Here is a 24,528-nt window from a genome sequence, read left to right as displayed (position 1 = left end):
CTCAGCTGGAAAATGGTGAAATAATTTGCTATAATCAAAATGGAGCTACATGTAGGGAAACAACCTCAACAGGCTGCTAAGTGTGTGTTGCTGGGCAACTTGAAAATGTACCAAAAATCGCAATGCTGGCATAATAACGCAATTTACAGGAACATGCCTTACATCTAATGCTATTTTGATATACCAATGTTCTGTTTCATGTAACTGGGTGAACCTTGCGCTAATGGTGCGTTCACACCAAACCAATAATTTGGTCAAAAAACGTGTCCGACGCTTCAAGTTCGACGCGTGTGCACTTTGAATGCAGACGCTGGACATTTTTGCTCTGCACCTAGCGTTTCGCACATTTGGTTTACATTCAAAGTCTATATGGCGGCGCGTCAATCAGACGCTTCAAACGACCAAAGCGCTCCAAACGGTTCAAATTACGCCGCGGTAGACGCTCAAAACGCGCCGCAATGGAGGCAAGCTTCTCCTTTGTTTTAATAGCGGATGGCAAACAATTATTGGAAGCACTACCACATAGCGCCTCACGCTAAACAGTTCAGGTTGTTGAACGACGTCATAATTTGATATGACAATATACATTTTTTCACCCGTGTCAAAAAAATCCCCCGATGTTACCAAAAACGAGACCATATGGGACACCTCTACTCCAAACTAGTAGACATAAATGCACTTAGTTCACATTTTCCATTTTTTTTTCTTCCTTTTTTGCAACATTTTTAAAGTTGGTTGAAAATCTTTACTGGTAATAAAGTTGCACAAGTCAGTGTTGCCGAGGCACATAACATTGTAACAAGTGACAAACCTAGTTTTCAGTCACCTAGCAGTGCAATTTCTGTTAAAAGCCATTTCTATTTCTGCCACTACTATTTAGGCAACAGTTACACATTTGAAAAAAAACAAAAAAAAACACAGAAATTCTCATTATAAAAGATCGAGCTGTATCTTTGTTTATTCTTCTTTTTTTTTAGGCCAGATCAGCGAATAATAAAGCATGTTTTAGCGGATCCCTCGTCACACGCACGCACACATGGCGGGTAATCAAGCACCTGACAAATCACCAGCTGCAGAGATGGACTCTGTCCAAACCCTCCGTTACTTCATCTTCAGTGAAGTTCTGTCCACACTTAACCAATTGTTCCCCTCCCAAGTATCACAGGACACGACCATGAAAACGTTACAGCCCTTCCATGCAAAAACTGGCTCCCTACTCCACCAAATCTATGATCCACTCCCACAAAGAAAAGAAAGAAAAAAAAACAAACTTGGAGCTTCATTAGACCCTTCGGGAAATTCTTTCAACAGCAACGAGAAGCAGCTGCAGTTGTGCGTTGTTGACTGTGCAGGCATACTGCAGTAATTATTTCAGTCCGCATTCAGCTGGCATTCAGCTGCTCACACTTCACCACTGGCAAACTTGTGCACACACACACAGAAAAAAAAAGGAGGGGGCATGCGATCCCGCTGGTTTCCCCGTCTCTCGTTCAGTTCGCTCGATGCCAAGTACACAAATCGCACAAGCCGTCGCCTGCACCGCTAAACCCCCAGAAACCACCGGCAAGTTTCCCTCTAGCTTCCATATAAACAAGCAGGCTGGAAGAGGTTTCCATCACGCAGCTAAAGACTTGTTATTAGTGTCTTTTTATAATGAGTGGTGGCGTTATTACGTAGAAGAAAGCTGGGGTCGCGTTTATAATTAGCAGAGTGATTTCAAAGACGAGTCTGAACATGAAGAGAAAAGTCACCCGAGATGTTTTAGATGGAGTATTGGGACGCATAATGGCTTCGATTTGAGGGTCAAAGACGGCACTGGAAACACACCGGCTATTTCCGCTTGATTCATCTCTAAATTTCAGCTTGCAGGAGTTTTTGCTTGCCTGCATTATTCTTCTCAGAGGGGGACAAAACAGAGGCAGACTAAACAAGAGAAGGTTCGACGACAAAAAAACAAACAAAAAAACCCCCAGCGCAAAATAAGTGCAGTATGAGTATGGCGTTGCAGCGAGAAGTTGTCTGATGACTGATGAGTTCTGATACAGTGACCAGCTGGTCAAAAACTTTGATCTTTCTCTAATCTAATTAGCACACTGTGAGCTGACACTATAAGGCTACGCTGACAAAACACTGATGTGGAAGTTGCAACATCGTAAAGAGGACTCAAGACACCCGGTTTTCAGTTTTCAGTTCATGAGGGCTGTGACAGGGCGAGTAAGAGCTAAACTTCACCAGATAACAGAAAGGCTGAATGGAGCATACTGGATCTTTAATGGTTTGAAAATGTTTATAAATCTTAGAGTTGAAGGTACAAATAGTAATGCTAGCACAAACCTTCCTTAAACTTCCACAAATGTGAAATGCAGAGGGCAGTTACTGTGTCTTTGTTAAAACAGCCTGCCGCAAAGCAAAGCCACTTTTAAAAGTCAGTATTCTCCAAAGGAATCCTTAAAGCCCAGAACTGATAACAGACTTCAAAACCTTTGAAGGAAAGAATTTTACTCTGAAGTAAAGAATGGTTTGAAAGTGAAACAAAATTACACCCACTTTAAAGTTTTAGCCATTTTTAGCAAGGATGGACTTTTTCAATGTGATCGTGAATGCATGCATTTCCACATTTTATTGAGTATGTTAGGTTGATGTCACGGCAACTCTTGCAATAAATGTTCACTATTATAAGTGGGACTTACTTTTTTTATGCTAACGTAATAATTAGCCAGTAGGACAGAGTCTTTCAGCAAACACACGACATTCCTCAAAATGCTAAAGAAAAAAAAGACAGAGAGGGAAAAACAAAATAATACATCAGAACTAAGTTATTCATAGCAGCATTTGACTGTTATTGCCATAAGATTTTTTTCTTTTTGCCATCTTGTCAAGTTTATTTGTGTAGAGCGTTCAGCAAAAGGCAAAGGGTTTACACCATAAAAACACTGTTTTTATGGTGTAATTGCTTGTTTCAATTACAAAATAATAAGTATCATTTTTCAAATGCCATCATTAAACTCCTCAAGCAAATAGAAATCAAATGAGTTGATCAATGTTCTATTTACTACTAATCAAAGCAACTCTAAACAAGTGAGATCTTAGCCTCCTTTTGAAGAAACTCTGTGTTTCTGCATCTTTGCAATTTTCTGAAACTTCGTTCCAGATTTGTGGTGCCTAGAAGCTGAATGCTCTTGTGTAGCCCTAGAACATGTGCTATATACATTATTCACTACTGAAATGCTCTTACTGCTATATTGTCTGTTTCTTTATTTATATCTAAAAGTCCCATTAGTAACTGAAGTTGTGAATAAGCCAATGGCCATGCTATTTGCACAGATCGCCAAAAGTGATTTACTGTATGTCCACCATGTTAAACTTCAAAAGTAATAACAACAATGATACCGTCAATTCCCATGTCACAACTATGGCATTCTCACCCCCCCCCCCCACACACACACACACACACACAGTGTGACATCGCCTCTGCTGATCTAAGTAATTATGGCAGTCGGCTGTTAGCGATCAAATTTTTTACGCGTTTGAAGTTCAGCAATTGCCAAAAAAAACAACAAAAAAAAAACTAAACAAAAGTCAGAGAATTGACTACAGTGTATACTCCGCCCTTCCCTGTGCACAGAGGAACGTCTATCGCCATGACAGGCTCCCAGTTTGTTATCTCTTTCCATAAACCTACACAGACCGCTGCTGTGTTTTGCACGGAAATATCCAAAGCTTTGAAGCCATGCCAGATGTTTGTCTTGGCTCTGCTTTCTGATGCTGCGAATGGACAAAGGAAGAACTTGTTAAAACAAACCAAGACTATGTCCATTTCCTCCTTTCCTCCTTTCACCCCCCCCATCTCCATTCTCATTGTTCTGCCCTGCACACAGCTCTGAGAACGGTCACCAACAACAGCCCGCAAGCTAGAAAGTGATGCCAAAGGTCTGCTAATTACGCTTTGATGTCAGTCATTTCCAAGAATAATTGCAGCTTACAATATAAACGTATCTCCACCCCTCAGGCTGATTTTCTCTCACCACAATAAAGTCAAGAGGATTCCTCACACTTGCTCTGATAAAAAAAACTAAACAAAAAAAAAACAACTTGAAGCTTGGACATTACAGCTGAAATCCTTCTGTTGTAGATTAATCTCTACAGAAAGTTTCTCTCTTTTCCGTTCCAGAACCTGGAGAAACACAGCGGCCGGGGGAGAAACACAGCGGCCGGGGGAGAAACACAGCGGCCGGGGGAGAAACACAGCGGCCGGGGGAGAAACACAGCGGCCGGGGGAGAAACACAGCGGCCGGGGGAGAAACGACCACACTTTGGGCCCGACCACACAACGAAGTGGACGGCCGAGGGATCGTTCCCACGCGTTTCGTTTTCAGCCACGACGAACATCCTTTTGCAGTTTTTGAGGCTACAGTTTCACCTCTTTCGTTTAGGTCCGACTTACTTTACAAAATGTTCGTCAGACGCAATAATTCTTCAGTTTTATTGTCCCTCGTTGGTTGCTGTACATACCTCTGGCTCTCGGCAAGCACATAATTATAGAAAAGAAAGACAAGATGAATAGGTATAGGGCTTTGGCAAGACATTCCTGAAACGAAACCAGCATTTGGTTTCTTTCTGCTTCACTTCATCGGCTTTTTGTTGGGGGGTGGGGAGGGCAATTATTTTACGCGCACAAACACATGCATTACTGCCGCACCTAAAGATATTTAATGATGTCAGTTTATTGTGCTTCAGCTTTAAAAAAAAAAAAAGGCAAGTTGGCTGGGCTGTTGGAGCGGAACAAGGTACCTTCAGAGCACACCTGCTGGCTCTGAAATGAGCAGGTGGTGAGTGACATGGAGGTGAGAGGTGGAGGAGAGAAGTATTTCGTCCACATTTATGCACTCCCCTCTCCTGATTGAGATTAGCACCATGCTGCGATAAGCTCCCCCAACCCCCAAACAAAGTATCTTAGGACGCATTCGCACCCGCTCTGTTTAGTTCGCTTTAGTGGAACTCTAGAGAGTCCGGTTGGTTTGGGGAGGTGTGATTGCGCAATCAAACGCTGATAAAAGACCACAAAAATAAATAAAATCCTGGTCCACCTAAAACCTAAGTCTCGGCTTTGTTGAAATGAATAATACTGTAGGGTATTGTGGGTAAATTAAATTAAAACAAACCCAAGAGTCTAGAGCTAGTGGAGAAGAAGCCTCTGGTTTTTAACCAATTTGCTGCAGTTTGACACCACCCTATTTTTGCTTGAGGCCAACGTTTCGTAAAAATGCCTCATAGCATAATTGCCCAAGTCGTATTTTGGCCAAATCGAAATATCTTTATAACTTTGACCTCCTTACAGCGCTACATCACCCTGCCTAATCGGCCAACAGCTGACCCATTTTGAAGCCCTGGTCGAGACAAAATATCGGTTGCTGTCAGAAAAACTGGAGACTCCAGGATTATGAACGTCCTCTTAGCGAGTTAGCGAAAATACCAACGCAGACCGTGGAGTACCAATAAAATGCAATTCACTGCAAAGCTACAGATTTTTCAGGCATATTTATGGCATTAATTTTAATGACATAATGAAGAGTTGGATTCGGTGTTTGCAAATGTATATGTTGTAAACGACCTCCATCTGTGTTTGGGATAAAACGAAACTCCTGCTAAAGACAGACCTACCCACAATATTGTTATTGATTTTGGATCTCTTGTACATTGCGGGTAGTTTACTTGGCAGTGATGATGATGTGTCTTAAAATGCATATGGCCTTCAAAACACAGTGTGAGGGGGCGACTGCTGTCGGTGTTGGCCTTTCTGGGGTATGATGGTTGAGTGTTTCTGTATATGATAGGACTTTGATTTTAAAAAGAACCCTGGTTAGACACTAGTAGACATTTAGATTAACAAAGTAAAGATAAAAAAAAAAAAAATTAACTGTATCCATGTTCACACAACAAGAAAAACACATTTTAGATTTTGTCCAAAGCGATACGCTCAATCTTTAAAAAAGAAAATGGTTCCCTGATCAGACTCAACATTTTTCCAGAGGAAAAAGAATCCAGCCCCATCTCCGTGTGTCTGTAATCTCTCTTTCGATGCATCTCTAAAGATGCAGAGGCCCCTCTGCATCTTTAATTGCCTGGACACTCGTGTCCAAAGAGGCTGCTTTCGTTCCTTGGTGAAAAGACGAGACCTCTTTTGCTCCTACGACAGGCTTAAGCTGATAAACCCTCTTATTCAACATGGCCGTGGGATCGGCACTGCCAGCAAATAGATTGGGCGAAGAAAAAAAAAAAAAAAAGACTAATCAAAACAGTGATTAGCCTCCAACGTGGAGACAGAGCAAAGCCACGGTGCAGCCTCGGCAGGAGGTCTAAACTCCAAACAGAGAGAGTTTTCTGATAAATGTCTCCTGAAGTGCAGCAACATAAGCTGGGAGATGAGTGGAATGCATGTGGTGTGGCACAATTTACCCAACAAAGACATAGCAGGAGGGGAATAGACCAGCGAGTATCGTGGTCTCCAGGCTCGTTACAGTCTTCAACCACTTTTAAAGAAATTATTTCATAATAAGCATTTCCCACAGCGTGTTGGCTGTCTGTCTTAGTTCATCTCATGAGTCTTCCTCTTTATTTCCAGCTCCAGTTACAGCCAGATCCTCTGGCGATGCCTCCATCAGACCTGCTGTTGCTATACTTCACAATACACGGGTGTCTCGGCAGCAAGGTCAGGCTCTGCGCTTCGTACTCAGCTGCACCGTGTGCACAACATGGAAAAAACTAATTCAACACCCATCTCCTCGCTGTGCTGAAGGATACAAACCAGAATTCAATCTAGCTAAAAACATCATCTCACGCAAATTTGGCAGTTAACTCTTTCTTTAAATGCTCAGAATCAGATGCACAGGGTCAACGTTAGGCAGAGAAATTCTCAGTTTTTCAGAAATGTTTACAAATGATTTTTCCAGTTTCAAGCCAAGCCCCGAGTCTTTTGCCAAATTTCTAACAACTGAATTAAACAACTTCTCAAAGACAAGAAGTACAACTCTAAAACCTGATTGCTGTATGTTAGCATACTGCAGCTAGCTTGGCAGAGAATGTTAAATGCAAGTTATGTTTATTTGGTTTCCATAGAGAATCAATTAGAGACAGTCATGGTTATAATAGCTAAAGCTAATATTGACATATCAATATTATGAATCCACTAATGTTGCAGGCAAAGAAATAAGAACATTCTATCACGGTAAAACCTGCGCAGCAGCTACAGGCTCGAATGCTGGCTTCTTATTGCTCTTCCATTGTGTTCATCAAACTCAAGTCTCAGTTCAGGAGTCCAAGTTAAATTTCATGTCATGAGGGGACGTGTGTAGGTGAAGTTTGAAGTTTTACTTTTGGCGAATCGAATTGAAGTCTCAAACTTGAGACGCAATCTTAGCCGTCCTTCTAGCTTCCAGTAAAATGGATTTTGAAAAAGTGGCTTTTTCAGCAGACCTCTGCAGCTTAACAGTTTACCAATTTGATTGAGAGAACTAGAGAGATAAATAGATAAATAATAAGTAGATCTCCAGATGTATTTGTAAAAGCCCAATGCTTGGGCTAGCCCAATGCTAGACAGCTAGCTGTCTAGGTAGAAACTACAGAAAGCCATCTAGCTATCTAGGCATCCAGCTAGCTAGCTTAATATAGATTTTCAGCCAACAAAACAAAATCCTAACTGAGCATCAATACCGGCTGCGTGAACATAGCCTTAGTGTGTAAAATGACCGGCCTCCTCCAAGATGGCGACTGCAGAAGCTAACCGATGTAACAAGCTAACTTCTGCATTGCCTTTTTACTCTAAAGGCTCTGTGCAGTGAGCACATACATTTAACAAAATCAGTTTGTGTGTATCTAGTAGCACTGAAACCAAGACCCGTCATGTGATGACGTTAAAAATTATCCACAAGTCGCATGTATGTAGTAATGAGCATTTAGAATAGCGCACACCTTAGGGTTTCTGTAGTGGCAGGTAAACTCAGCTGATAAATACAACCCAAATATTCTGTAATAAAATAAATAAATCCACCACAGAACTGATAATTAAGCCTTATGAATGATTCCAAGGCCCCCACTGCAGCACTGTTGTTTACTGTCCTAATTAGCTTGCCCACCACCGATCCTGACTATTAGTTCACACATTTGACCCCAACAGTCATGTGACTCAAATACACACACACAGTATATAAAACATAATTAACTTTGCTATATGTAATGTCAAACTATTATATTGTTAAAATGAAGTCAACAAACCCAGCTGTAGATGTTTCTACACATTTTGATTCAGAACTGAAAACAAAACACACTAAATGAGCGAAATTCAACAGTGCTTGTTTGTGAACGCCGTCTCCTGGAGGAGCGGGAGCCGTGTGCACCTGCAAATTATCCCAATTGACTCTCTGGTTATTAGAAAAATAATGAGCCACCTACAGGCCAGGAACTCCGCTTCAACGGGACTCCCCTGCATTTTCCTCCACTCTCTCTCTTAATGCAATGTGCCAATTTAGCAAGGCCAGCATTTAAATAATCCTCCTAGTGCTAGAACGCAAGTCGAATTGCTGAGCAGCAACAACAAAAAAAAACAAACTACATTTACAAATTCTTACATGCTTAGCTCTTGCTGAAGCTTTTAAAAAGCAAAAAACGAAATAATTTTTTAGCCGCTCCACGAGAACTGACTTAAAGTGCCGATTCAGCGTTCACGTTTTTGTGGGGAAGCCAAATGCGGTGACGTCCGACCTCATTATAAACCCAGGATGCCACGCGCGGGCCAGCCTCATCGTCCCCGCAGGAGATTAGCGGCTCGCTGTAAATGTGCCGCCTGTCCAACAGCAAACTGAGGATCAGCCATCAGTAAAGAGCCATTAATCCGCATTATGGAGGGATCCACATCAAAACGTGACATGAACACAAGCTGCTAGAAACACAGATGACGGAGCACGAGTCGCATGTGAAGCAGCTGTTGAGAATTAAGAGGGAGACTGGATCTAATGTCGCAGTGGACGAGGAACACAGGAGCACAGGCGTCTTTACACCGTGGCCAGGCCGTTTCTGTGGGTTTAATAGTGTTTAGTTTCTTGACTGGCAGGGGGGCCGACAAGCGCCTGAGCAGAGACTCATGCTGACAGACTGCTGTCAGAGAACCCAACTGTGTGTATAGATCACAAAAGCCAAGAAACTGTACAAACGCAGATGAATTTTGAACTGTATTTTGACCCTTTTAGAGGTTCTGTGACATTTCAACAGCATAGCAAATGTCTTCAATCTGTCCTGTGAAGTTCTGTTCAAGTTGTTTGCTGTGAGCAGGACCTGCTTGTGTTTCTGGGAATGTTGGGGAAATATCATTTCTAAATGTTGCAACTCTGACACAACAAAGCCTGCCATGAATGCTAATGCTAGTTAGCAAGGCCACCATCGACAGAGGATGTCCTGTAACGGTAAGTTGTTTCTCTGCTGTTAGCACATACACGAGCATTATTGATTTCAGCAAGACAAATTTAAGACTTTTTAATGCCGATTTGAATTAAATTTAAGGCCAAAAATATTATGGGGGGCTATCAGGGGATGCTGCTGGCAACAGAAGTGAGCTTGTGGGAAAACAACAGAACGTCATCCAGCCAACTAGTGAGACATTTTCACGTAACCATGATAGACACACAAAAAAAAGCGACTGCATCGGGTAACAGAATACCACTGAAACCTTTCCTCAACAGAAACATACACGCGTATATTTTTTTTATTAAATAGTCCTGCCGCAACAAAATATGACCCGTTATTAATGTATACAAGGACAACTTACATTTTTCAAATGAATTTAAGACACTTAAGGCCTTAATTTTAAATACATGAATTTAAGATTTCATAAGACTTTTTAAGGATGTGTGGACAACATGGCTGACCTCTTATGAAAGGTTAAAAGGTTACATTTAAAATTAAAACAAATATTTAAATTCAACCTGGTTTCCCTCCCCCCCCCATCTGGCCCTTATTTTAACGAGGTAACCCATAAAAAAAAGCCAATCGACTGAGATGAAACATTTACATTGCGACCCATTTTTGTTGTTTTACAACCACATCAAGCCATCCTTTTTCTGTGAAAACCTGCTCTTGTCAGTTGCCTGCTTAATCTCCCGGTGCCACAAACAGCAGGGCTGGTGCCAGGGTGCCATGCCGCACGCTGAGACACTGGGTCTCTTTGTACGGCGAACCCATTTCAAGCAGGAGCACTTACACTTGGGTGAATATGGCACAGAGGCTTGAGGAGGAGGAGCGGAGGGTTGCTGTTTGCACATATACCACTCTGCTTCCACTCAGTCACATGGATGGACTCAATGGAAAACAAGCAAAAAAAAAAAAAAAAAAAGATAAAAGTACAAATACATCTTAAAAATCAGTCGCATCACTTGCCGATGGACGACACGCATTTTCTCCCGTCTCAGCGACAGGGTTAATAAACGTGAAGCGAGCGATGGCAACACGAGGAGTGCACATCCATCCGTCATTGTGTCAGTTGCCATTTCGTTTAAGAAACACGATCAGTGGCGATGATGAGGAGGAGGAAAACTGGGGAAACCGCCGAGAGGCAACATTCAATCTAGGAAAGATAAAGGGGCAAACGAAAGACGGCTATGGATGGCAGGATGCCTCTGGGGGCGACTGTGAGGTTATTATGGTGGGAAGGGCAGCTGAGCTGTTGTGTGGGGCAATTACAGACTGAAAGAGTCGGCTGACGGGTGGGATGGGGGGGCAGTAGAGGCGAATCGAGACACGGCAGCATTAAAAAACATGAAGCTGAGCCGGACGAGGTTTGCTTCGTCAACTGACCGCCATGCGCTTATCCTCATGGAAACCTCGTCTGAACAAACCGCCTGTATGTCATCACCAGAATGTCAAATTATTGTAACGCTGAACTTTATTCTGCGCTGGTTTTGGATGCTTTCACTGGCAGATGCGTTAGTCTGGTTGTTGGACGACAAGCGAATGAATCATCTGTTGTTCTCATCCTGAGCTGCAGCAGACACTGTGGCGAATACATCAACCGTGTCTGTTATCCTTAACGTCACTCCGCTGTGGAAAGTCCTGCCTGGAAACCACACGGCGTCCAGCGGCGGTCCAACTAGGGGAGGAAGGTTGGGGCCGGGGAGTAAAGTCAGATGGAGGCTGTAGCCTTACGGATATCGCGTTAACAAGATAACGGGAGCAGAGAGGATTTTACGAGGCACACAGAGACTCTCGGAGTCTTAGAAAAAGTACTCGCAGTCCTTGGATGTTTCTCCATTTCTGTCCGTATCGCGGCTACAAACTTTGACATATTCTGGTCTGATTTTGGGTGATCAAAAGCAGTAGCGGATAGCTTCATGGGTTATTTTACAAGTAAAAATGGTAGAAGTGCACTATTCATTAGCAATTTGTCCCCACTAGTCAGGACAATGCAAAGTCTATTTTTCACCTCAGGTATAATGGCTTCAAGCCTCTACTACACTGTAAAACCACAATCCTACCAAAATGTTTTTTCAAGTTTCTAGTGCAAATATTTTATAAAACCTGAATTAAGACAAAAATAACTTAAAAGTAACTTTTCAGAAAGACAGATAAGCTTCAAGTGCATCTGTTGTATTCCCTGTATTTAGCTCCACTCATCGTCTTCAAACGGTTTTCCTGCTCCAGGGCTGAGGAAAGGCTTCATCAACTCAAACTTAAGACTCTTTAAAGACCTTTTTAAGACGATTATGAAAGGAATTTAAGATCTATATCTCCATAGAAATGTACAAACACTGACTAGCCGAGTGGCGACAAAATTGCATTTACCCAATCAATAACAAAAACAAGTTAGCTTGCCAACAAGGGTAAATAAGCAGCTATTTAGCAGAAGCCTCAATTGTCTTGAGTCACAAAACACAATGAAGATCATAAATCATGAAATTATAAAAAGTTTGAGTCAGTGAAGCACATCACAATCCCACCACAGTTGGCTCTGACTATGCATCCAGACTAACCTACAGACATTGCAGATAATGCGACACAAAAAAGGTGTTGCTATTAGTTTTGCTTTCTGTCATTAGGCGCCTCCTTGTAATGATTTTATGTCAACACATCGCTCCATAAATGGTGGATGTAACGTTATTCTTCTGCGTATCGCGGGTCGCGTTCATGTCATAGTAATATGAGCAACCAAGCTAAACAATAAAATAAATATTGGAATCGAGCATAAACACCTGCTATGTGGACGTAGCCCAAGTTACATACAAATTAGTGACTTCTGAAGGCAAATGGTTTCCGTTGATTTTAGGGGGAAATGTTAACAGAACTTGTTAACTCTCAAAGGGTAAACCCCTGAAGCTGCAGTTGTGATGACAGCCTCTTGAAACATTACACATCACCTTGTAAAGCGGCAACAGTGGCCGGTGGGAGCAGAAGGCAACTCGAGCTCTGTGGTGTGAGATTGGACATTGGGCGCGGCCAGGCGTCCCGGCCGCAGCCTCTAGCGCTTTCATTGCAGCAGGTGTCTGCGTTGCGCATTCTTTACATGAGCTCTTGTCAAACATGGCAAGCAGGACGCAGGGGCCGTCCCAGCTGCACAACAATGGGAGTCAAACTATGGCAGCCGGAGTCAAGGTAACGGTTCCTGGAAGGTCAGAGGCAAAACTAGTGCAACATGAAAGCAGACGGAGCAAACGGAGTTTATAAAAAGCGATTTAGAGAAGTTAAAGTGAATGGACATTGTGATTTGCCGTCTCAATATCATCGTGAGGCGACAAGGTACAAGCACACTTTACTTTACAGCTGTTAAAGCCCCATAGGGTCATTTTAATGAACACAGGATAGGTTATGAAAGCACCAGCTGCACATACAGAGAAACACTTGTAAGTTTTTATTTGTTCAAATTTGATCATTTCAGCTACACAAGTCTGAACTGCGAAGGACAATGCATGCACACAATAACTAATTGCAGGTATTTAAAAGTTTTGTTTTTTTGCTTGTGCAAAAAACGTCATGCCCTGACTCTGGACTGTAATAAAAGCAATGGATTTAACTGGAAGCACAAAATCTTAAAGTGTCACTTTCTAGTTTCTAGTGCAAATATCTTAGTACGCTTGAAATGAGACAAAAAAAGAAAAAACGTTTCAGCAAGATATAGGAGCTTGTTTTAAGTAATTAAATCTTTAAATTGATTAAAGTGAACACTAAAGACAATTTTAATGTCTTTAATATTAAAGATATTAAAGTCTTTGTTATGAGTGAATTTATGAGCAGATGCAAGGTGTTTTTCCCATGTTATAAGTGAAATAACATAGGAACAAATAGTTTTTGTATTATTTCTAGTGTACTAAGATATTTGCATTAGAAACTAGGTAGAAAATACTTGGGGAAATTTTGTGTCTTGCAAAGTCTTAGAATTTCTCGCCATTTCTCCACTTAAGTTGGGATGTCTGACACGTTCAAAAATCTTCTAAATATTGCAAATACAATGTTAGAAGGAAGAGTAATGAAAATTGTTTGCGTTTTTTTTATTTTTTTCCCCACAGTTCCACCATCTCATTTACTCTTAAAAGTCTAAAAACAAACAAAAAAAGTTTAAAAAAAAATTCATAAGCAGTTTAACCAAAAACATTTAGGCCAATTTAATGACCAGCAAAATCTTAACACGTGTTCCCATGATTTACTGCTCAGGGTCAAATGTCTTTCAGTGAGGATCGGTTTCCCTGTTCAGACTGCGGAGCTCACATTTCCTGGCATTAGACACCGGCGTTAAGGAATCCGTGCTATAAATCTAAAAAAATAAATAAATAAAAATGTGCTATTTCACACCTTTGGCGTGAAACACTGTTATGCTGTAATTTAGCATTTTCTAATACTTTTCCTTCTGTTAGCAATGGCTTTCATGGTTTTTGTTTGATGCAAGATTTTTTTTACACACTTGTTTTAGCTATTGGAGTAAAGATTACAAAAAAAATTGACTCCTGTGTCAATATTTAGCACATTTAATTCTTCAAAAGCAATGAGGAATTGCTAAAGCTAAATTGGCCAATCTGACCAAAACACAGGAAATCGGTGTGGCCCCACGATCAGTTCAAGGTTTAAATCAAGCTTTATATTCTCCTCAACCCCCAACACAACATATCAACACTAACTGGTGAAGATGTTTTGTTTGCTGCATTTCCCCCCAATCTAAGGTTTCTACAAAACCTAAAACATCTTCGTAAAAGCCAACAGCTGGATCAAGAAGCCCCAGATAAAACATGTAGCGCCTCCTTTGAAGCCACTTCTTCTTGTGTTCGCAGGACAAGAAGGGCTGCGACACCCGATGAGCGCGGCGCAATAACGATTTCAGCAGACGAGGGCCGTGCTGATGAAAGGCGTCCTTAACCTCGCTCTGAGGCTGCTAAGAACCGTCATCACCTGGCGGGGAGTCGAGCGAGCGAGCCGCAGGATCCGATAGGGTTTTTGCTTGTGATGTGATCCCCCAACAATCTCTATGTGATGTAGATTTGCAAGATTTCAGTTTTGCACAACGCCAGCAATTGTCGGCAAGGCGACATCTGGACACCTACTTCCAGTCGGCAGTAATATATTCAAACAAAATGGGTTCTGTGCTTCACGGAAATATGATCTCATGGTCTTTTCTGGCTTCTAAGTAAAATGTGTTCTGTTACCGACCCGAATGTCTCTGAAAAACAAAACAAACAAACGAAAAAAAAAAAACGACAACAGACTTGGACAGATTCCAGGTTAGCTTCGACCCGATAACTAGCACCGTTCAGAATGTTGGAGCAGATTTCAGATTTTTGTGAAGCTTTAACCTGCTGACACCATTTAAAACGACAAATGAGCATTAAAATGGCCTTCCTGCCAAGAGCGGTCATAAATTATTTACATCGGGGGCTGAGGAGACGTCGAGTCCTGTGTGAGAGAGCAGTCGCTTTAAAACGGGGTTTTATTAATATTTTAAGACAAAGACAAAATGAGAAATTTAAACCTTTAGCATCTAATACAAGCAAGTAGCATCATTAGCATGATTAGCCCTCATCTTCTGTCTGTGATGAGGGCCAACATTTACAAATTGAGCATGTTTCATGACACGCTGGAATCAACAGCAGAGAAATTAAGTGTGCTTCCTTTAGCCTTCTGTTTATGTACTCCAAGTCTTGCTCTCTCTCACCGTTATGCAGTCTGAATTAAAACACACACCACTGCAATAGAAACACTTTTTTGTATCACGGCAGGTTGTATACAACAACAACGCACTTATTAGCATCAAAAGTTTGTAATTCGAACGTGTTGAATCCAAAGCTTTCCTGTTAAATCGTAGACCTATAATTTGCCCAAGACACCGCATGCATAGTCGCTCCCACATACCAAGATCATCACTCCAACGCCTCGACAAGATGCCGCCGTCTCCTTTGATGGCTAACACGCTAGCGCCGTGGCAGGAATGTGAATATACTGTACATCCTGTAAATGTTTACATCCATCGCTGCCGTGATTTTTAATGGCTCATCACGTGAACAAACTTATTTACATGGGATTTTAATTTCATTTCTTTTGCACAATTGCATAATTTGTGTTTTTTTTGGCATAACATCCGAATCGATTTACGCACTTTTGTAATGGAAACGCGGCTACTGACAGTGAATACAGACGTTTCTTCATTGCTTAGCAACAACTTCCACCTCGAAGAGCGTCGTCGTCACCACGTCTTGGTAGAACTCGGTATGATGCGTGACTGGAAAGACGTTGGGTTTTGGATCAAAACTAAACCTTAGTCTGCTTCTGGTCACCGGTCATCCCTACCTGACAAACTCCATTGCTTAACCCAATGATTTATTTTCTTATTGAATTAATACCTCCTGTAGAAGATTGAAAATTAAAAAGGATGAAGTGAGAGTGAGACGGCTCGGTAAGTCGTTGTAGGATATGGGTGGGCGAGCAGAGGAAGTGAAGTCAGAGTATCTGACGTGGGCGGTGAGGCGTTGGAGCTCTGGACAAAGGAGAGAGGAGCAAAAAAAAAGGTGCATCCTTCACCAAGAGGTGAACTCTCCCTGATCCAAGAAAAAAAATTAAGTCAAATAAAATAAAAAAATTTAAAAAAAGCAGCAACCTTAGAGCAGCTTCTGCTTTTCTCTACCTCCAAACTTAAAGACCCTGGTCTGCCAGGACGAGTACTGCACACACGAATCCAAAGACAAAACAATTCATTCCCCTCTGGTCCCAGTTAGCCACTTCCTGTGTCTTCAAGACAAACAAATCCGAAAACAATAGGCAGCTAATTACGCCTGCAACCAATAACGCCATTCATTATCATTCAGTCTGCTAATTATTGGCTGCTTATTTTTCCCGTAAGTCAGCTAATTGTTTTGGCAAGGAACAATTAACAAAATCTGTTACTCAGACTGGAGCTCGGAAGGACGGCGCATTTCATTTACGCCAAAAAGAAACACAGTAAAATAGCAATGGTTGAAAGCTAGCAACAGTTTGAAACTAACTGTGGAGCTTTCCAACATTTTGTCACGTTATGACCACAAGCCTCGGTGAGCTTTTTTTTATTGGGGTTTCATGCGACGGACCAACAAAGACAAAAAGCGGAGGCTTTTTTGCTGGTGCAAGGTCTAAAAGATATAAATGTATTGGATAAAAATGCACGCCACTTTTCACATTTTCATTTGGGACACAGAAGCTGAAAACAACGCAGTCCGTCGCATAAAACACATTGGAGATTGGGTTTGAGGAACATGTGAAAGAGCTAAAAGAGGAGTTCATTTTGAGCAACAACCAGCTGAGAATAACAAAAATAAATTCAGTGTCACCACTTTTAGATATTCAAGCGAACCAACTGGATGGAGCAATATAAAATTAGCAAACCTAAGCATCAACATTACAATTTTGTAATCTAGCGAGCAGATGAAATGAGTGTTAGTAACGCCACATTTTAGACTGATTCTGTATATGCAGTATTTATTGTAGCGTTTATCATTTATCGGGATAAATTTCTCATGTAACAGTATGATAAATTTGAATGCAGTTTATATTCCCTCAGAACTGTCCTTATTGTTCAGGTTGTTAGTTTTACTTTTTTTCCCCCCCTCTCCACTGTTTGTTCAATAAAAGCATTAATAAATACCCAATAAATTTGAAAATACAGTCACCGTGTGCAGCTTAGCGATGCACTCGGTCACCAGTCCCTTCTTTACGTGGCCGGTGTCCTAAAGAAATTCATTACAAATGGGAATGTTTTCTTTTTTTTCCCCCCACCAAGAGCATCATCTGTGTTCGTGGGGCTCTGATTGCCGTGACACACGGTCACAGAGTCATACAGTTACCTAGAAAAAGTAGCAATAAGTAGTTTTTATCCTCACTTTTATCGTAGCGCCACAAAATATTGCAATAAAACTTTTAAGCCCATATCGCCCAGCACATAGTAGGAATATTTCAAAACGTGACATGGAGCCAAACAGAGCTGGACAGCTGCACACTGCAACACGAGGCCCAGACAGACAGACGGGCGGACCACCAAGAAGAGCACGAACAATGCCCATGTCGATGCCACAGATATTTTCCGCTCTGGGTCAGAGAACATAATGAGGCTGCAGTGCGACGGTGGACGGGCTCAGCTCCCCAGGACAACCCTCCCCGCTTCCTTCTCCTCCTCCATCATCTGAGCCTCATTCAGACCTGGAGTTCATTATAAGGTGCAACGGAAACAATCACTGGTGATCAGAAAGAATTTACAGGACAACATTTCAGTCCTAATCCTGCCAACATAGCAAACGGTCAGGAAGGCTGCTCTGGTTTGACTCAAGAGGGCGATTCCTTTATGGGAAAGTAATGGAGACAGGAAGTCGTACTGAAGGGTTTCAGTCTCTCAAGCTCATATTTTAATGTAATCAAATCCGAAAGACATTTTTGAAGTTTATTTCGTTGCAAAAAAATGCATTAAATCACAATGAAAATCTCTGCCAATGTCAGAATTCACACACTGATGCATTACAGCTGACTCTGGATTTTTTTTTTTTTTTTTAGTCATATAGAATTGCAATAGACCAGCGCTGTAATCAGGACGCTGGCCTGGCCTCCAGGAGCACACACACGCAATTCCTGCAACATAATCCTCCGCTCCATTGTTTGCAAAGACTGCCAACATGGCCGGGATATAGTGACACAGAAAAATGCATTTGTACAGAAACTTAAAAATCCACCAGCATGATGTGTGACAGGGGAGGAAAAAAAAAAGTCCATTGGATTGTTACAGCTGAATTTATAATTTTTTTAAAAACGACGTTTTATGCACACAAATCTAAAAAGAAAGAAATATTCAGCTGCGTTCGAAGTTATTCGGCTAAGAAGGAAAAACAAAACCTTATTTCCACTAAATTTGAGCTCATTTTCAGAAGCTGTAGCAAGTTTGTAAATTCCAGTTGTTGAACAAAAATAAAATGTATATATATATATATATATATAAAAGCAAGATTAGAGATGCAGCAAGCAATCAGCTAGAATCTGATTTTCAACTGATCGACTCAGATTGATGAGCTGCAGGTCCAATACTGAAAATAAAAAACTGCATTTCCTTTCTCACATGGGTCATAACTAGAAACTTCCTCCAATTTTTCCCCATCTAAAAACAGCATGTAGCATGACGCATGTTTTCTGGGAATTTAATATATATTCCTTTATTTTATATATTCCTTTATTTAATCAGGTAAACCCCGTTGAGATCTAGATCTCATTTTCAAGAGGGACCTGAGCAAAAGATTTGCAATACATACATACATTAATAAAAGTAACACAAAGGCTAGCAACACACGCTTTGATGCATAAACTCTGATTTTCTATTTCTATAAACGGCTCTCTCTAACATGCAGCACATTTGGCTTGCATAAGTTTTTTTTCCCCTGGAATTAGAAAGAAATAATACAATCAGAGTTTGTCAAAATGGACATCAGTGGGTCACACCCCCACATAAAGCCAGACAAAAGACTTCCTGCCAGGAAAATAAATTGGTGTATTTTAAAAAAAAAATACATCTATATATAAAAAGCATATTTCTAAAAAAGAAAAAAAAGTGCTTTCAAATTGATTCAAATCCTCCAAACGTTTTTTTTTGTGGAAACACACAAAAAGCTGAAAATACTACACTGGAAGCATTTTAGGCTTTTGACTGTACAGCAACCTAAACTGAATGGACAAATAACAAAAACAGGCATTAAATTGCCATAATCGTTCTCTAATTCGCCGTTTCTCCAGCCTGTCTCTGGGTAAAATCATTAGTGTGTTTGGAAAGCGGAAAGCCAGAAGGAAGTCCAATGCGTTTCCCCTCCTAATAATAACTCAGGAATGTCAGCAGCAGCACATTTACGTCCAGATAGAACTGGACGAATTAAAGTCTGGCTTATTTCAGCAGACGCAATTATCAACAGACTGAATCGTTGAGCATAATCCAGATAAAGTTATTAACAATGGCATCATACTTTAATTCCCTGATTAGATCCTGTGAAATGAATTAGTCGCAACCCAGAATAGGCTCGGGTGTTTTTAACTCATTTCAGTTCATCTTATCTACTACTGATAATCTGCAGTTATCATGACAGATTATGGGCTAATTAAAAGCAGATTGACTTGTTTAGAAGAATCAAACTAAACTCCAGAAGTGCATAAAAACAGTGAGAGAGTATATATATATAGGTGTTTTGTTTCCAGTGGCTCTCAGGTCACTTGTAACCAGGGACTGATCCGCCAGACTGGACTGCCCTCCATCACCGCCTGGCCTCTTTCTTACCTTTTTGTGTCTGTCTTTGAACGGTAGCGCAGGCCACGGCATCTCCTGCAAAAAGTCCTGCCAGTGTTTCTGGTCCTGGTCGGACGACACGAAGACGACTTCCAGCTTGTCCTTATGCTCGGACGCCTTTTTGAAGCGGCTGTAAAACTCGCACAGGCTTCCGTTGAACTGCTTGCACGGGGCGTTCAGGCTGCACCCGAAGAAGAGCCCGACCAGGGAGAGCCTCGCGCCCAGAGACTGCACGTCCACCTCGGCTTTCTCGCTGTTCACGAGCCGCTCCCCGAGCAGACTCACCAGAAACTCCGACATCGCGGCTCGACACGGTCCGAGAACACGCAGCCACAACCGTAACCCCCCTCCCGCTCCCTCTTCAGCCGAGGCTGCTGCACATGTAACCGCGGCGTGTGTTCGGGGCGACACCCAGCACTTCCCTTCGCCTCCACCGAGGGGTTTGTGAGGGGAGCTCCGAGCCCCGGAGATAAGGAGAGAGGCGTTGCGGTGGTGAGGGCTTCGCCGCGGCTCTTGCTCGTCCCTCCGCTCTGAGCGCTGTGCAGGAATGCGCGTCGCTTAAATCTCCCTGACTGCAACCGCGATGACTCCCATTTAGCACGGAGTCGCTCATTTACACCAGCTGTTGCTAAATGAGAGTTCACTTCTCCTGCATGTCATACGAGGGTTTAAATTCAGTAACGCCTCTAAACGAGGCTAAATTAGACTTTTATTTTGTTTTTATTCTCAACTCTCTTATTTTAATATTTCCACTTCCGCGAATGCTCCGTTTCGTCACAAACACACACATATTTGTTACAGGTAATTACTGTATCGATCTAATAAGTTTTATTTTATATACTGAGTGAATTTCATCAAGATTTTTGTAAACGCTGGAGCGACCCAGCAACTTCTGAGAGTCTGCCGCCACCTAGCGGTCATAACAAGAAAACAACATGTGGGCGTGCCTTCTTTATTCAGTCCATACTTTTGGAGAACATAAAAAAAAGGCTTACGCTGTGTTTCAGGGCCGGTCCGAGACTTTTTGGGACCTTATGCAGATTTTTATTTGGGGCCCATCATACCAATAAGTCAACACCAAATGCTTTATCGTTCCTAAGCTACTCTATGTAACATGTCTGCTCTCATTGGCGCTGTCTGTAATTAGCTTACATCATAGCAGTGTTGTTATTGCTAATGATTTTAATCCTACAGGAGTAGCAAACAAGGAAATATATTTGGATTTTGAAATGCAGAGTGATATTTAAGTATTCCATATTATTTGAATTACTTGAAAGTAACATCAGTTGATAAAACCCTAAATGTACAGTAAATAATTTCATGTTACATTTCCCCATGAGTGGCAGCAGGCAACAGGAGGAATAGATTGACCTGTTACTTGTGCAACACTGTAAGAATAATAAAAATGGTTTCCCATGTGCAATAGCATTTAGTTTATGTTATTTAAATGTATTTTAAAGATATATTTGCTTTATTTTATGTGTTGGTCTATCACATAGAAACCTCAATAAAATGCAGCGTGGCTTGTGGTTGCAACATGACAAATGAAAAAGTCTGAGGTGGATGAATATTTGTGAAAACCCAAACATCAGAGACAAGAATCCTTAGACACAACTGAACATCTCATGACGACTGCAGATGCCTTTTACATGTTCTTTACGCATCACGTTTTGCAAGAGGCAGATGAAACTTTTTGGTGACCTCTGAAAGAACAGTTGACAAGCGGAAGACGTAGCAAATTGCAAATAATGCATCTGTAAATTCCTAAATAATGAAGCCATAAGCTTGACGCTCTCCGTCTTTCTCATTCGGTCCACTTGATGACGAAAACGACAAAACAAGAAAAAAGGGACTGGATCCTCTTAATATAGTTGAATGATTTACTTCAGAAATAAACAAAAAACGGCACAAAGGTTACCTTTCCACGAAAAATAAAGAGAAACAAGAAAATTTAAAAAGAAAGAAAGTGAGGTCAAAAAACTGTGTGGCTCCACTCCAACTGCCCAACTGACTGCCTAGCCACACCCTAAAATCCTTAATTCCAATTAGATATGCAAATTTTCAAGACTTTAGTGTAGTCAAATATAGTAAATTACTATGCTTTTTTTAAAACTAGTTATCATTTTTATCCAAATAAACAAATTATAATAAGAAATATGAACATAACTTATCCTAAAGTCTGAATGAACAAAAACTGAATTTAGGCTTCTACAGCATCGTTTAACTATTCAACATCAAATGTTTTTTTTAATTTTTATTTAAGTTCAATTGCAAGGCAATGGAAAAAAATGATCACAATATAAAAATCTCTAGTTGCTTTTTGAATCAACAATTAGTGTGTGTATTTATTGACTGATTGCACAGCATCATCAAAGAAGAAATAGATCCTCCAAAACAAGCCCACTAAACAACGAATGATGGAGCTGCATGTGACAGACTGGTTGTTTTTGTAAAAGCGCAGCCAGCAATTCAGTTGCACCAATTTGTATTGAGATCAGAACTGGGTGATTACTAAGTGCTTGAATGAAGCAGTGTAAACGGTCGATTAGTGAAGAAATGTTGGCTCTTTATGAGCCGGGGACCGTTCAGTCTTCAGTGAACATCATCTTCACCAGATCTGGCTTGAAGCACTCTTCCTCCACCAGCTTCTGAGGCTGCAGCACAAAGATCACAGTCAGCTTGTAGCACTGCTCTGATGGTAGATGGTATTTCTTTTAATTTTTATTTAAGAGAGCTTTTAACAACATTTGGGTTTTCGAAACATCTCTGTCGACTTTCACATCCAGGCTCTATGGACTCATTAATGCAGATTCAAACATTAAACGATTAACTACTTACTGTGCCGTATCGCAGCAGAGTGGGAACTCCAGTCAACTTCAGGGTCTTCTTGAAGTCGTTGTTCGGATCCTTCCAGCTAAAGCACAAGGTAGACATTACTGCAACAACCTGGTTTCTACAGTATTCAAAACCAGCAGCAATATCAGCTCGGTGGCTATGAAATAAACTAAAAAGAAAATGCAATTTGGGGAGGGGATGTATTATTCACTCAATTTTATATATATATATATATATATAAAAAAAAACTTTTAACTGAAAATAAACAGCTCTGCACTGACCAAGCTGGATCTATCACAAGTCGTAGACTATGAACTTGAAGAGACATTGTATGAACATGTATGAAAAAGAAAAAAAAAAAGAAATCAGTCAGTCAGTAATTCAGTTGGATAATAATTATTATTTCATCAATATTTCTCTTAAAAATGAGGAGAAGAAAATAGAAGGAAAAAGAAGAAGAAGATTTTTTTTATTATTTATTTTTAACAAAACATTTATTGTGCAACAGTTTAACAAACTGTTACATAATCAGGTCAAAAACAAACAAAAAAAAAAACAATGAAGAAGAAGAAACTTACTACGGTCTATCTCCAACTTGACAATAAATGAAGACGGAGCCCTCAGGAAGATGAGTCAGCTCCCCTCTTACAATTGGCTCAGCTGAAAAAACAAACAAACAAAAAAAAAAACAAGAACATCTTTTTTAAATGCAAAAATAAATAAATGAATGAATAAATAAAATCAAAAATATTTTAGAGCAACAAATGATAAACATAATGCAGCCAGTCTTGCTCAACGACATAAGCTATATTTAAGTTACCTTTCACACAATCTGGACACCAGCTCTTTCCCTCGGCGTCTTTGTTACCTGAAAAATACGCGAAAATATCCTTCCCTTTTCTCGCAGACACCGCCTTACAGAACTCCTCGTATCCGTGCACGATCACTTCCTCATAACCGGCCATGCTTTCGACTAAGAAGATGTGAAATCTGACTGGAACCTTCAAGTCTGAGCCGCTACAAGCACACGCTCGAACACTGGAGTTGCGACAAAAATAAGGAATCAGAAGCTGAAGTATTACTTCCGGGTTGAGCAGCGGTTCTTAAAGCGACCGCGCACGAGAGTTCGGCCATAAAATCGGTTTCACAACACTTACTTTTTTGTAAAATCTGACATTGGTTCATGACTAGATGTGTTTGTTAATTAAGAGGACTCTAATTATATTCTGACTTGACAAAATATATATTTGAGATATGTCGAATTACATTCTAACTGGTAGAAATGACATAAAATTTACCATAAAGTTGTAGGAATATATCTACAATAAATTGCTGACTATCTGAAACACACATTTCAGATATCAGCAAGAATTGTCACTAGCCATTAAGTAAGTTTTAGATATGTGCCTTTTTGTTCTGACTAGTTATATTTCCAGTTAAAGATGTCTTAGTTGTACTCATTATTCATGATATCTTACATGTATTTTTAGGTATCAGGTAATTAGATTAAATTAGTCCAAATTAAATTGCAAATGTCTTGAAAGCAAATAATGACAGGTCAAAACTTTTAAATATTTTTGACAAGTCAAAATTCCTTATAAAATTCTAAAAATATCTCAAATTGAAATAGATATTTTGATTTTTTTAATTCTATATGCCTTTGAGATATATTGTAAAAAAAAAAAAAAAAAGACTAATCAAAATGTTCTTTAGAATATCTTGAATTATTATTCATACTAGTCAAAATGTAATAGCAGATATCTTAAGTTACCATTGGGGATAGTGAAATTGCATTTTTAGATATCTAGAATGTAATTACGGACAGGTAGACGATTTTATGTTAAAACGGCCTGCCATAATATTTCTCCCGTCGCGTAGTCTTTGTTTTATAT

At 40.6% G+C, this 24,528-nt stretch overlaps 2 protein-coding genes and 1 long non-coding RNA gene across 3 annotated transcripts in view; all 3 read right to left on the bottom strand.

Moving 5' to 3' along the window:
• The window catches only part of nxn (nucleoredoxin), a 68,816-nt gene extending 48,315 nt beyond the window's left edge, over nucleotides 1-20,501 (bottom strand). Inside the window, exon 1 of the mRNA XM_032590484.1 lies at nucleotides 19,793-20,501. Within this exon, the coding sequence (XP_032446375.1) occupies nucleotides 19,793-20,101 (309 nt within the window). The 5' untranslated portion in view covers nucleotides 20,102-20,501. The remainder of the gene's footprint in view (nucleotides 1-19,792) is intronic.
• Nucleotides 20,502-21,667: 1,166 nt separating this feature from the next.
• txndc17 (thioredoxin domain containing 17) lies at nucleotides 21,668-23,713 on the bottom strand. The gene is made up of 4 exons (XM_032590485.1): nucleotides 23,457-23,713; nucleotides 23,215-23,296; nucleotides 22,640-22,715; nucleotides 21,668-22,455 (listed from the first exon to the last, which is right to left on the bottom strand). Exons 1-4 carry the CDS (start codon nucleotides 23,599-23,601, stop codon nucleotides 22,387-22,389), a joined length of 372 nt encoding a protein of 123 aa, XP_032446376.1. The 5' UTR covers nucleotides 23,602-23,713; the 3' UTR covers nucleotides 21,668-22,386.
• Nucleotides 21,668-24,528, bottom strand: part of LOC116737381 (uncharacterized) — an 11,515-nt gene continuing 8,654 nt past the window's right edge. Inside the window, exon 3 of the long non-coding RNA XR_004342793.1 lies at nucleotides 21,668-21,901. This is a non-coding gene — a long non-coding RNA (uncharacterized LOC116737381). The remainder of the gene's footprint in view (nucleotides 21,902-24,528) is intronic.

The sequence above is a fragment of the Xiphophorus hellerii genome, chromosome 18 (assembly GCF_003331165.1).
Source record: "Xiphophorus hellerii strain 12219 chromosome 18, Xiphophorus_hellerii-4.1, whole genome shotgun sequence".
Classification (NCBI taxonomy): Eukaryota; Metazoa; Chordata; class Actinopteri; order Cyprinodontiformes; family Poeciliidae; genus Xiphophorus; species Xiphophorus hellerii.
Note: the sequence above shows the minus strand (reverse complement) of the source record. Positions and strands in the feature narration are given on the sequence as shown.

Bases quoted from the DNA above. Each gene is read 5' to 3' on its own strand.
- txndc17 (XM_032590485.1), bottom strand. From the start codon at position 23,601: ATGGCCGGTTATGAGGAAGTGATCGTGCACGGATACGAGGAGTTCTGT. The intron at 23,297-23,456 runs GTAACTTAAATA...TTGTTTTTTCAG, and splicing joins GTGTCCAGATTGTGTGAAAG to CTGAGCCAATTGTAAGAGGG. The intron at 22,716-23,214 runs GTAAGTTTCTTC...CTTGTGCTTTAG, and splicing joins CAAGTTGGAGATAGACCGTA to CTGGAAGGATCCGAACAACG.